At 38.7% G+C, this 14,651-nt stretch overlaps 1 protein-coding gene across 2 annotated transcripts in view; it reads left to right on the top strand.

Annotated features, from left to right (window-relative positions):
* The window catches only part of dpyda (dihydropyrimidine dehydrogenase a), a 168,626-nt gene extending 154,820 nt beyond the window's left edge, over nucleotides 1-13,806 (top strand). For both annotated transcript variants that reach the window (XM_081352581.1, XM_081352582.1), the window contains 4 exons: nucleotides 1,214-1,393; nucleotides 9,498-9,644; nucleotides 9,763-9,903; nucleotides 13,518-13,806. In XM_081352581.1, coding sequence (XP_081208707.1) covers nucleotides 1,214-1,393; nucleotides 9,498-9,644; nucleotides 9,763-9,903; nucleotides 13,518-13,688 — 639 coding nt within the window. In that variant the 3' untranslated portion in view covers nucleotides 13,689-13,806. The remainder of the gene's footprint in view (nucleotides 1-1,213; nucleotides 1,394-9,497; nucleotides 9,645-9,762; nucleotides 9,904-13,517) is intronic.
* The last annotated feature ends 845 nt before the right edge of the window (nucleotides 13,807-14,651 follow it).

A 14,651-nucleotide genomic window follows, 5' to 3' on the forward strand; every position in this document is an offset into this window, starting at 1 on the left:
GCGTTTGCAAAGCGACTGAATGCTAATCCTGTGAAAGAAGGCAGTTCTCGGCCCGACTCTGGCTGATGTCAGATCGGTGATAGCGCCAGGAGATAAGCGTGTCTTATCTGCTTCCTTAAGACGCGGTGTGACTGCCATCTGAAGTGCCATAGACACTTGCACAAAGCCAGGCTTCAAGCGCTCCGCACATATCACAGTCTCTGAGCAATGGAAAGGGCTCGGGCGCGCGCTGACGTGCGGTTGATGAGTGAGCATAAGCTCTGCGTTATCGGACTCGTCTCTGCCCTGCCAGTAATGAGAGAATGAATTAGATTTCTCTTAAGGTCAATTGTATTCTGCATTTCAGACCATGTGCGTTGTAATACTGCTTTGATTCAGCATGCTGACGTTAGTCTTTTGAAGGATGGCACATGTTTTAATGACCTTCATTTCTCTCTCTCTCTCTCTCTCTCTCTCTCTCTGGATGTGCATGTGTATGTGTGCATACAGTATATTTATTTGCATGGGTGTTGTTAGTGTGCATGCAGCCTAGTGGTTAATGGTGTGACCTGGTATCTGAAGGATTGTAGGTTTGAACCCTAGGCTACAAACCTTACATTTTTACAACTTAAAGTGATATCTCACCTAGAAATTAAAATGCGGCCTTTATTTACTTATTTACTCAGTAAATCCAGACTGACAAGCACAATTATGAAAAAAGTAATAAATAAATAAATAAAGTAAAGCAAACAAAAAAAAAGGTGACAATTGGTCATATTGCAAACCAGAAGATGCTGCATGTACTGTAAACTGATTTTCGTTATACTGTATGCGAAAGAGTGGTCAGTACATGCAATATTTCTTCTTTTGTATTCCAAAACTATGATGGAATTAATTTACTTTATTTTTTACTGCCACAAACCCAAAGATTTTTCACCTTAAGGTGTTCCAAATTTTTTATGGCATCAAAAAGAGTCTTCCAAACATTGAATTTTTTTTTAATTTTTTTATTAAAAGCACGAACCGTCTGTCGTGATGTTGCGTGTATGTGGAGGTGTATTGTGATTTTTAAGACATTTTGCCATTTTATTTATAGCATAATAGTAGCCAGAGGATGAACGTAATAAGAATTGGGAAATGCTGCAAATCAGCCCATATGTGCACTAATTACTAAACCACAGCTCCGTCCTGAACCGTTATTAAAGAATCTGGCTCAACTTGTGTATTCCCACAGGTGTGCAGTGCGGTACAAAACCAGGACTTCACTGTGATCGAGGACTACTGCACCGGTCTGAAAGCCCTGCTCTACCTGAAAAGCATCGAGGAGCTCCGGGACTGGGACGGCCAGTCTCCTCCTACGGCCCGCCATCAGAAGGGGAAGCCTGTGCCTACGCTGGAGGAACTCAAAGGAAGGGTAAAAGACTTCACAGCTGTACTAAAACACCCTTTTACTGATGATTACCCCTCCCCAACTTCCTCTCACACTGCTTTCATTATTACAGTTCTCTGACACACCATTAAGGAGCTAAACGCAATTCCCATAATTCTACATCTTTAGGAACAAGTGCTCATTAATGCAGCATTAGTGTTACACCATGGACTTGCATCCATCCATTTACTTGTTGTTAGTTCGTAAAATTCCATGTAATAACAGCGCTGTCCAATACACAGAGTGCAATCTCAAAGGTGAAAGAACATTATAGTGCAGCGCTTAGTCGTTATGGCCCCGTTTTACTGTTTCTTCTGCTAAAACGAAGCACTTGGACCAAATTGAGCAGTTTTAACATGGGTAAGGTTCAAGTGTGCACAAGGTCTTGCAGATGGATCGAATTTTCCCAAGTTTGAATGACCAAAGGAGCTTTGGCTTCCAGGAGAAAATAATAATTGGTTTATTTTTATATCTCAACTTTTATTCCTCGCACACGGCATTTACATAGCAGCAACAAAATAATATAGAATCAGAAAATGAGATTTGACAAAGGCAGCTTTTCACGCTTTTAATGGTTTGTACTTCACGTGTACGTTCAGCCCTCGGTAATCTCCCTCATTATTTGTGCACAAGGAATATTAGGCGGCATGTAAATGAGCAAAACTTCAGTAAACTCCTTTCAAAGCAGCGAATTAAAGGCCTTTATCAGATCACAGCCTTTCTGCTAATACACCAGCCGAGGGAAAAGCTTTGAAGCCTGCCTAGTGTTTTCTAACACGCTAGCTGCGACTTCTCAGCTTCTGACTGCAAGGCGGCTCAGCGCAGTAGTTTAAATGCTAATGCCAAATGAGCGTCGGGGAATGAAGGAATGAAACGAAAGAGAAGCAAGCTGATAAGTGTAAGTCATTTCCATGTCGACAGGACATTAGTGCTGGAATTGTGGCAACAATGGGAAAGCCGAGGGAAGCTGTGGAGTGTCGGGTAGAAACGTGACCACGTGTCCCCAGGCAGAGTAGAAACGCGTTCGAGGTTCCTGCTCAAAAGAAGGAAAAGTCACTCACCGCACGGGTCACGGCGATGTATGCTTGACAGGTGGTCTTTTGTAAACCGAAAGAGAAGAAGAAAAATCAATGAACAGTAGACCGTGTGAGCATTGTACTTCACGTCCGCTATTGTACAGTTCTGGCAAGCTACTTCTCTGTCAGGTGGATGTATAAGAAAAATCGATTTGCATTGCTTGCAAGGGGAGATGTGATAAAGACCTATCACAATTCATTATGCATGAATTATGACATCATTGCTGGTACAAAACATTTGATCTTCAGTAAAATAGGGTGTTTTATCAGAAATGTATTTCTGATTTACACCAACATTCAAAAGTTTGGGGTCGGTAGGATTTTTTTTTTTATGATATGCATTAAATTGATAACAAATTACAGTAAACACATTTATACACTAACAGTAATGCATTTAAACACATTTATACACTAACAGTAATGCATTTAAACACATTTATACACTAACAGTAACTTATGCTATAACTAGAACAGTAACTATATGCTGTTCTTTTGAACTTTCTGTTCATTAAAGAATCCTGAAACAAGTAATAAAAACTCGGTGAGTGTTTTAGCGCAATTTTCTCACCTCATGGGATCACAACACTAAGAGATAGTAAATCTTTTCCTGGATTTTTTTTTTGTGCGTTCCCGAGATTAGACCTTCCTTAACATAATGCCAAAAACTTGAAGTCTCTAGGTGGTCTGGTTGAGGAGTAGATAGAAGTGCAAGATTGGTGCACACAGACAGAACAGAAATCATGAGTTAACAATCGCAATTTTGTCCGGTGGAAAATTGCGCTAAAAATATCACCATTTCTATAGAAATATTAAGCAGCACAACAGTTTTCAACATTGATAATAAATGTTTCTTGTGCAGCAAATCTGCATATTAGGATGATTTCTGAGGGATCATGAGACACTGAAATGAATTACATTTAAAAAAAAAAAACTGTTGTTTTAAATTCTAATAAAATTCCACAATATTACTGTTTTTACTGTATATTTTAAATACATTGTAAAAAATACAATGGTAGTGTTTTATTATAATTTATTATTTTTATTCAATTATTTTAAAATGTAATTGGAAGAAACATTTCTTCTGCACTGATATATGTGATCATACTAGCTAGTTTACTTGAAATTTATTTTTAAAGAATTCCATCTATTGTTGATTCGTTCAACCATTCAAACCTGTTCAAACCAAAGAGGAAAAGATCAGACAGAGGTTGACTATTCACGTTTTCTGAAGGTTGTTCATTTTACCATCAATCATTCTGGCTTTATATTTCACGGAGAATCTATCTCCAATGCCACTGGTATTATCATCCCGATATTATTTCATATTTGTTTTGCACTATTTTTATAGTTAATTGACCGCTAGCTAACATTTAGCAAGACTTTCCCCCAAAAAGTGAGAAACATCATTACCATCACATGTAGTGTATCTGGACCATTTCAGTCATTGTATTCAAGGTGTGTTCATATACCAACATAACAATATAAACTAAGGTTTGAAAAACATACTTGGAAGCATCTGGTTTAAAACAAACAGGTATTTATCTGTGGCATACACACACACACACGCTCCATCTGTTCCTCTTTCTCCCCTAACCAGGGCGTTGTGTCGCCCCTGACAGTGTGAGGCAAGACAACCTTGCTGAAGGCTTCATTACCATTATAGTCCTGCCAGGCAACAGTGAGCTGCACAGGCAGCCAGAGCGCTGTTTACAAGTGTTAATACCCCCACGGTCCAGCCTAGCTGAGAGAAAGCGGATCAGATGTCCAGCGGACACACAAACAGGCAACAGTTTCAGTGTTGCACTGCCTGAGCGCAGCGTTTTAGAAATGGCAGAGGAAACCCAACTGCTCATCCCCTGAGAGAACGATGCTCGCTGCCTCGGCGGGAAGAAAAAAACAAACTTGTCTTTTGCTGAACGCTCCCTTAGGCTCCGTTTTATAAACCACAGCGACTTCTGTGCTCTTGTTTTCTTTCCTTCACATTGTGGAGTGATCAAGCGGCCTTTTTTATTCTTTGTGGCTAACAAATTTTCTCATACCCCTCGCTGTCCTCCATCACCCTTTCTTATCTCTTCTGTCTTCAGTTTAGCACTGTTTTTCTCTGTCTTTTTATTCCTTTGCTCTCTGTCTTTCAAGCTTTATTTAATCCTTGTCCGGTATGGTGCTTGGCTGCTCGCAGTTTTCGGTCTCATCGAGCTTGCCACAGGTGAGCTGTCAGTCAAAGGAGCTGATGTCTAAAAGCGGTCTGACAGGTAATATCAGTCTGGAGACCTTCACTGGCTCACACAACTCCCAGCTTAAAGGGATAGTTCACCCAAAGATGGAAATTCTGTCATTAATTACTCACCCTCATGTCATTCCAAACCCGTAAGACTTTCGTACATCTTCAGAACACAAATAAAGATCTTTTTGATGAAATCTGAGAGATTTCTGTCTCTCCTGTCTCTGTCTGGCTGCTACGCAACTGACACTTTGACGCTTCAAAAAGTTTATAAAGAGATCATACTAAATGAGGTTCAGCAATATTCTCTCATCCAGTGGCATGAGTTTAGGACTGGACCTGTTTGACCTAACCAATGACAAACAGAGTGTTTCGGAAATTAGTTTGAACGCATTCCTTGTTTTTGCAATTCTGTCTGGTGATGTTGGTGTCACAGAAATCACACAACCCCCCACCCCCACTTATTTTAGGTGACATATGGGGTCATTTGTGCGTAGAGATATGAACAGGCCTGTGGAGAACAGTTTAGAGCACTGCTTTAGTGCACATTAGATATGAAGGTTTGCCTGGCCAGAGTGAAGATGTACTGTTATTGCCGAGCGATTGTCCGACTGCTCAATGGGGTCTTTCATTAGCCCTCTCTCAGATCTGACCCACGAGACAATAGCCAATCACAATGCATAACACGCTGCTAGCGTCGTTCCGGGAAGCCTTAGTGTCGTAAAAGTGTGATGGGCTAAAAAGAAGGGTTTGACAAGAAATTACGATTGAATAAATGTATGGCCAAGGAAAAAAAAAATACAATAGAAGTCAATGGCTACCATCAACTGTCTGGTTACCAGCATTCTTCAAAATATCTTCTTTTGTGTTCAGCTGAAGAAAGAAACTCAAACAGGTTTGGAACAACATAAGGGTGAGTAAATGATCAAATAATTTTCATTTTTGGGTAAACTATCCCTTTAAATTATTGCGTTATGATTTAAAATAAAATAATAGTTAATATTACTTTTTCTTGTCAAATGTGAAGTGTTTAAAGGGCCATTCACCAAATTTAAAGGGGTACTTCACTGCTGGCAAAATAGGCTTTTTTGGAAAACTTTTTTGGACTTGGTGCAACCTGACTATACTGTAGAAAACAAAGAAAAAAAAAGGCTGTTGTCTTCCGTTAAATAGGTGGGAAAACTTTAACACCCATAATGCACTGGGTTGCCATCCATACGTTTTGTCATCCGGTGACGTTTTGCTGACGAGTAAACGTGATTTTTTTTTTCTAAACATTGTTGATTTACATATCTGACATTGTAACAATACAAAGCGGATTGAAAATGTAATTCTAAAAATAATAAGCTTACCGTCCTAAACTCGTGAATTTGAACTAGTGCTATTTTAATATTATTTATATACTATTTTATAGTATATTTATATACTGTTAATGTTATATTGCCGTTTGTATTAGTTTTTGTTTTCCAAATATTTTCTATGGAGTAAATTAAATATTTCTGGATATATTCTATAACATTCTATAATTTTTTTTTTTTTTTTTAGTTCTATTTTTAATATTTTTACTACAATTCATAAATTTTATTTTATTTCAGCTTTATTTCAATTACCAAAAATAAATTGTATTCTTAGTTAACAATAACAACACTGATTTTAACATAAAAAAATCACACAATTCACCTTTAAATTGTAGTTATTTCTAACGTTGGTGACTTAAGACATGACAGTAGTTGTTTCAGTGATTGTCTCCTCTTTGTAATGTTGTGTCCTGTGTAAACAATAAGTTGAATCAAGCAGCCCGTCTGTAACATAAATGAGTGTGCTATGTGTTGTTTACAAATTTGAGAGGACTGTACAAGTGAGAAAATGTGTGTGTACTATAAAAAAACCCCGCATCCAATTAGGAGAGTCTGTGTGATAGCTGAAGACACAGGACCAGCACGTAGGGTGGTGGACGCCACCCGGTACTTTTCATTAAACCAGACACAGCTCGATGACTTTTCAGTAGCGGGCCACTAAATTATTACAAAACAAATAAGCGAGGATGATGCACAGCATGCTGGGAGTTTGGAGACGAAAGCTTCCCCTTAATGAGCTTGAGAGAATGTCTTCCTCCCTTGGAGTCGCACCTAGGGCCGGGCTCTTAACTTTACGCTGTCTCCCAGGGCCTCACTCTCTCACTGCGGTTTATGCTGGTTCACCCGAAAGCCTCTCGCAGTGTCATGAAGAAGTAGGAACGAGATGACGGCAAAACATTGTGGTTGTAAAAAGACTTTGTGCTGTCCTGGCTTCAAATTAATGAGGTTTGAACGCTCTTAGATAAATTTAGGTTTTCATATTTAATTATAGCCTGCTGCAGTGGTTGAGTGTGGATAAATCACATGATTATTATGCTTCAGGGTTGTTTATAGCATTCTTTATGACTTTTATTTTTGACTCATGAGTTGATATCTTTTCTTAATGGCACAATGAGCAGTTGAAAGAGCGATAAGACTTAATAGTCGGATCGCATGGAAGCGCTCGGCTGAGAAACGACGCCTGGCTTTGCTTTGAACCCGCGTCGCTCTTTCATGTAGGTACCCTTGTCATTGCCCGTCTTTGAGTTTTTCACCTTCAGACTTGTTGCTTGACACCCGCTCGCTGTACCTGAAGAAATCAGAAGAGCGAAAGATTAACATCTTTTGATCACTGACATCGACTCTGACATTAAATGAAGGTTTTATTGTGTATATGTGACGAAAAACGGTATTCAAATGCACAGCCTAACTCGCGCGCCAAGAAATGTCATCTGATGGCTTCGCATGAACTCTAATGTGGAATATCTTCAGATCTGATTGTAGTTTGATCTGTAATGCGATTATGTGATGCATGTTTCGCAGGTTCGGCTTCAAGCGCTACAGGGATAGTTCATGTAAAACTGAACATTCTGTCATCATTTATTCATCCTCATGTCATATGACTTACTTGTGTTACTGATACTGTTTCAACTGTGTCTGTCCGTACAGTGAAAGTACTGTATCCACCATGAAATCCACCATGTTTCAGAAAGCTGCTAAGACCTGTTTTTTTAAGCATGGTGAGAATTGGCTTTGAGAATTAAATAAGTGAAGCCATCCAGGTTCTAAATGAGAAGCTCACTGAGAGAGTGTGAAGTGGCCGAGATCATGTTTCCTGTCGTCACACTCCTCCTGAATCCATCAGCGGGAGAATCTTCCACACACAATTCCGAGCGAGCCGGCAATCCCTGTTCGTCGCCACAGTAATGTCTTAAGCCTGAATGGCAAATGAATATTTTTGCAAATATATTGCATGATTTTACAGTACAGGGCCTTCAAAAGATACAAAAGTGGTAAACCAAGGACAATAATCTCTCAGAAATCATTCTGCGTGACCTACATCAGTTTTCATTTTACTTTTTATGCACAAGCGATTTTGACAACGTGCGCAGATGCTTCGGGGACCGCGAATGTAATATCGATCGTGTGTGTGCTTGCCAATAAGTTTTCTTTCTTTTAGCATTAAAACGCTGCCTTCTGCAAAACGCCACAAACCTGAAGTCTCACCTCTGCGTGGAATGAAAGCGGTTAAGCCCGGAGCAGATTAGACTCTAAACCGCTGTATGTTGACAGAAGGGATCTCATTAATTTTCAAAGATGAAAAAAAGTAGCCACTCCTCGAAAGGGAGCAGCGTGTGTCTTTAATGCCTTTGTTTTCCTCTCCTGTGAGCGTGTGTACTTCTCTGATGGTCTAATGAGGGATGTAGCGCTGATGCTTTGGCACACATGGCATCTGAAGCCCGGTGAATCAGTAATCACTAGTAAGCGTAAATATCGGTCTTCTTGGTGAGAGCATCTTACAGGAGAACACATGGCACTGCGTGAAAGGAAGAGCGTGCTTCAGAATTCAACGTAATTGAGTTTGACAGGAAATATAGTTGGTTACCTCAAAGAAAACTCAACTAAATCACCAAATGTTATCAGGCATCTGTTTTTGGAGAGCATATAGTATAACAAATGTCCAGGGAAGAATGTGAGAAGAACGTATCCCACTAGTTATTCCTTTAGTGAATTGGATGGTAGAACCCAATAAATAATACTAAATTAATACTGGTTCTTGGGGTAAATTAGTTTATTATTAGGCCTATAGTATTTCTAAGGGATGCACAGATGTAAAACCAATTATTTTCACTATTGGCCATTGGCTGATTGTTTAAAAACAGCCGATGATCAGGGCCGATTAAATCCTGTCAATCAAAAGTAAGCGGAAAGCTACCTTAAGTGCAACTGAGTTGTACAGTATGCGTACTTTTCAGTTTTTATTTGAGTGTAAATATAAGCCTATATCTAAAAATAAATAGCAGTTGAATGTAATAATTTGGGCTCTGTTGTTAATTTCCACCTTATATTATAGTAATGTACCAAATTAAAGGGTCCCATGTATGGTTTACAGATTTATTTGGAGAGATTTTTATTCCTTAAGAAAATCAAACTCGGTATCGGCAGACACCATTCTGAATAATAGGTATTGGTAAAAAAAAAAAAAAACATAAAATTGTATTGGTATTAGTTTTTATTAATATTTTGAATGAGCTTTTATTTTAATATTTTCAGTTTAATTTTTTTTATTTAATTTTAGTACTTCAACTTATTTTTTATTTTATTATTCATCTAATATTTATGTTTTATTTTATTCCAGCTTTATTTCAATTGTAGTTTTAGTTAACAATGACAAAAATGGCTTAAATGTTACAATTCGGGTACAATTCAGTGTGTTTGTTTCTTGTTCCCCATAGAGTCTGCCCAGTTTTGGCCTGTATCTGAAAGAAAAGAAAGAGGCGATTGCAAACCACAAAAAGAAACCGAAAGACTACAGTGACGACATCATTTCCACTGAAGGAACAAGAGTTTACACTCCCAAGGGTCCTGTGCCAAGAGTTAAAGTGGGTTTGCTTAAATTATACAATGTTTGTGTACAGTTGTAGCTCAGAGACGTTTTCCAACCTCAAGACCTTTGACCTTTGGTCTGAAATTCCCATATGTTTGTGTTTTTGTGCTCAGGATGTGATAGCCAAAGCTCTGAAACATATCGGTGCTTATCAAGAGCTAAACATTCAGGAGCAAGTGCAAGCTCTGATCGATCCGGAGATGTGCATTAACTGCGGGAAGTGTTACATGACCTGTAACGATGCTGGATACCAGGTGCGCACCTCTCTCTGTCCACCCACCCATACAGAAACACACCAACACACCGCCTGTTTGTTCCCACACAAAGCGATAGCTCCAAGCCTCTGGCTGTTAAATTACAGCTCCTGGCCCTTCCAGGGCTCCAAGTCTTCAGCTAGTAGGTTTATAAACTGAAAAAGAACCATGTCCTGCTCTCAGCAACTAGCAGTTTTTCATCTCAAGCTAACAGAATGAGGTTTATGTTTGCAAAAACAATGAAAATATGCCATAGAATGGGCAAAAATGTGGCCTAGCAGTTAGCGTACATGCTTAGGATAGCGCTACAACCATCCAGAGCGTTTTCCCACCAGCGGAGCTAGTTGATAGATTCAACTTTTGCCGTATCCGGTCGGCAAAACTCCGAACACATCTTCCTTTTTTAAGAATGACTTCAGTGCCGTTCTTTGTTCTTTTCTCAAAGAAAAGCTTAACTCCAAGTCTACCAGAGTCTCGGGTTTCGAAAGACCGCTGTTCACCAGCAGCAGCAGCTCTTCTTTGTTTTCAAGTAGCAGGGAATTCACGCGGAACCGTCGCAACTCTGCCGTCATTATGTTAAGCCCGCCCACCGACTCTATACACGCTGTGATAGGCCTGACTAGAGTTTGGTTTTTCCAGCTCACAAGCCAATGGAGAGTTGCTAGACGACACTGGCTGCAAAATAAAGTTTTGTGCGTTTAGATTTCTAGGCTAGCGATTACGTCTACTGAGTGGCAAAAAGACTGAGCGGCAGCATTGGTTTTCAGCGTGAATGCCGCAAAAAACACACATCTAAAATGGGAAAGAGCTTTGAGATTGACTGTACAGATAGATTTGACAAGAAATCTGAGATATAATTTCACAGATTGCCGAAAGCTACATTTGCAGTTATCATTTTGTGTCAATAAGCAGAATTTTGGGCTAAAACCATCGTATATTCTGCTTAATTGGATGTTTTTAAACAAACACTGACAAAAAAACTATACAAGTTTTAAGGCTGGACGATATGATGATATATAACATTGATATAAATGATCACCCAGATTTAGACCTACCTATATTGTATTTATATAAAGCGTTTACAGGCAAATTTGCTTTATTTATTTCCCTGGCGTCGAAATCAGGCACATATTAAGTCAGGAAAAACGATTCCTGGCTGCATGTCAATATCCATGGATCTTTGGTAAGTTATACGGAGCTCTATATCGAGTCCAACCTTTAGTTTAAACTGATAATCGTTCGTTTTACTGCATGGTGTTTTTGCAGTTTCACAGCAGCTCTTTTGCCACTCAGTCCGGCTGAGGGAACGTGTTCCGGCGGGAAAGTGATGTCAATGCATATACCCTCTAAACTGAAGTCAATATTAAAACCAATATAAACTATAAATACCAAACTAAAATAATTTGTTAAATTTTATATAGCACTTTTCTTTGCACTCAAAGCACTTTACATATAGAAGAGGGGAATCTCCTCAACCACCACCAATGTTCAGCATCCACCTGGATGATGCGACGGCAGCCATATTGCACCAGAACGCCCAACACACACCAGCTTATTGGTGGTGAGGAGACTATCAGTATTTATATGGAGATGATTAGGAGGCCATGATGATGGACAGAGGCCAATGGGAAAATTTAGCCAGGATACCAGGATACACCCCTACTTTTTTCAAAGGACATTCTGGGATTTTTAATGACCACAGAGAGTCAGGACCTCGGTTTAACATCTCATCTGAAGGACGGTGCTTTTTTTGACAGTATAGTGTCCCTGTCACTATACTGGTGCGTTAAGACCCACACAGATCACAGGGTGAGCGCCCCCTGTTGGCCTCACTAATACCTCTTCCAGCAGCTACCTGGTTTTCCCAGGAGGTCTCCCATCCAGATACTGACCCGTCTCAACCCTGCTTAGCTTCAGTGGGCAACCAGTCTTGGGCTACAGGGTGATAGCTGCTGGTGAAACCAATATAGCAATATTTATGTCATACTTAGTGTCTAGTCTGACATAAAAAGATGCATAAAAAGTGTCAAAAAAGCCATAAAAACAAACAAAAAACCAAATGCTGCTATGGCGCCTCTTACTGGCAGGCTAAAGATGGCTTATTAGCGCACGTGATTTTCCCTTTAGAGACTCTAATGAATATTAGCGCTGAAAATGGTGATGTCCCCTTGTGCTTCAGCCTGCAGAAGTACAGCAAGTGGGATGGCTCTGACAGTTTTATTAAAGTATTCATCTCACCCTCTCCTGTTAAATAAATGTCCCTTGCAATTTATCATAAGGGTATTGATGAAGTAGAGTGCGGGTTTTATCAAAGCAGTAATTGTTCACAGTGACGCTCATTGTCTGTGAGTGGATCTCTAAGAGGAATTACACATTATTAATGCTTTCTAATATAGAGGAGCATTCGTCAACACAATGTGTCACGATCAAATAGGTGGCCCATCAAGCAATACAAAACAGCAGTCTGACGCGCCGGCGGCAATCCGGTTATGTTTGAATAGGTGCCCATACTCGATTTCACCTGCCAAAATAATGTCTAATCTTCCTGTCCTACAAACACAATATTTTACTGATTGTTTTAACAGTCTAGTATAATGTTTAGATTGATGGCCATTCCTTCCTCTGCTCCATAGTGTATTCACATTTGACTACAATATCAAACAGAAATTTATAAAAAGTTGCATGTTACATAAAGGAAATTATATTTTAAGCCCATTTAGGATTTTTTGCATTGTGGAAATATTTCACTATTGCCACAATGCAAACTACACGAATTTCCCTCCCAAATTCTCATTACTGTAATGCATTAATTAGCATTACTAAGTTTTTTAAAGTAAAAGATAATTCGCTTTACATTTTAATTACTTTAATACAGTTTTGTGTACTGTATTTCAGTGAAAATAATTACATTAAAATAATTATATTGTTGTTGCTGTCATTATTATTATTATAATGAATTATCATTTTTAAACCAGCTTAAAAAATGAAAAGGCAGATACTATAAATATTATTATTATGTATAAATACTTCAGAATTTCAGAATTTTGTCAATTATATATATATTATATTATATATTATATTATAATATTGTTTTTGTACAATATTATAATTACAGTACAAATAATTTTAAAATAATTACATTTATTATTGTTGTTGATGTTGTTATTATTATTATTATTATTGTTATTATTATTAATCATCCTCATTTTTAAACCAGCTGAAAAAAAATTAAATGCAGATATTCCAAATATTATCACGATGTATAAGTACTTTACAATTGATATATAATAGAATAGAATAGAATAATACATCATTATATTATATTATATTATATTATATTATATTATATTTTAATATTATTTCATTGTTTTTTTTTTTTGTTTTTTTTTTGTTTTTTCAATACTGCAATGAGAAATTATTTTCTTATTTTGATTTTGGGAAATGTGTGAAATATGACCCACATGACATGTTCTTGACAGCTCTCACACATCTGTGTCGTTCAGTGTACGGACAGCACACAGTCTTTGTTGCGTTTGTACTGTGTGACGTCCAGCCGTAGCAGGTTGTCGCCCCTGGTAAGGATATAATGATTCTAATGTCTCTGTGTCTGGCAGGCCATTGTGTTTGACCCCGAGACTCATCTCCCCTCGATTCAGGACAGCTGCACCGGCTGTACTCTCTGCCTCAGCGTCTGCCCCATCATCCACTGCATCAAGATGGTTGCCAGGACAACGGCTTACGTGCCAAAGCGAGGCCTCCCTCAAGTCGTGGAACCCGTGTGCTGAGAGAAATCCGGGACAAAAAAAAAAAAAAAGATGACTAAAAAAAATGTCTACATCACAGCATCGAATTTACTTTGTAATTGCAGTGTGAAGAATTAACTTTGTTGTCTGGGGGGGCGGGGGCGCAAATAATTAGATTTAAAAAATAATAATAATTGCCTTATTTCCAGGAGCCAATTATCTAGAAATAATCTTAGAGGGTGTAAAGCGTGGTGTTATTCTGAAACAATAGCAAGGCAATTTGTCGAGGTGAAGTTCCTGTCTCTCTTTCTCTGAGGGCTGATGGGAATGAATCTGAGCAGAGGGAATAATGGCTGTTTATGCAGATGTGGGAAGAACGCTGTATCCTTTAACAAGAGCCACAATGATGGATCGTCCACTACATCCACAACAGAATGCAATCACATATACAAGAGGTGGTGATGGGGAATGAGGAGATGAATGGATTTTAATTGAATGGTGGATGGTTTGCCACAGAATCACACTCAGCGTTGTTTTCCAAAACATATGATGATTAGAAAAGGTTTGTTTTTATGTTATATAATATGCTATATTGTATCCAAAATGCCAGCATACCTCTAAAACTAAACCCGAAGTATTAGTTACCCACTTTTATTTCTAATTGGCATTAATGTCCTTTTAACCCTTAATAACAAATGTGGTTGAGTTTGATTGCATTATCCATCTGGACAGGGTCATTTAGAGGGACGGTCTACCCTAGAAATATACTGAACATTTAAGTAAAGGTCATCTATGACTATTTCCAGACATTAGAGATGAAGACTAGCTGTTACTCATCTTGAACCCAAAAGGTCAAGTCTGACTCCCGCTATCTCAACAAATACAGGGCCCATCCGCACCTCGCTCGCTCTCTACAGACCATCTAACACACTGATGACCGGTCAGGATAGCAGTGCACTGGGTCAATACTGGCTCATATTTCAGCTCAAAATCAAAAGAAAACAG

The sequence above is a fragment of the Scardinius erythrophthalmus genome, assembly GCF_964197995.2.
Source record: "Scardinius erythrophthalmus genome assembly, chromosome: 22".
Lineage (NCBI taxonomy): Eukaryota > Metazoa > Chordata > Actinopteri > Cypriniformes > Leuciscidae > Scardinius > Scardinius erythrophthalmus.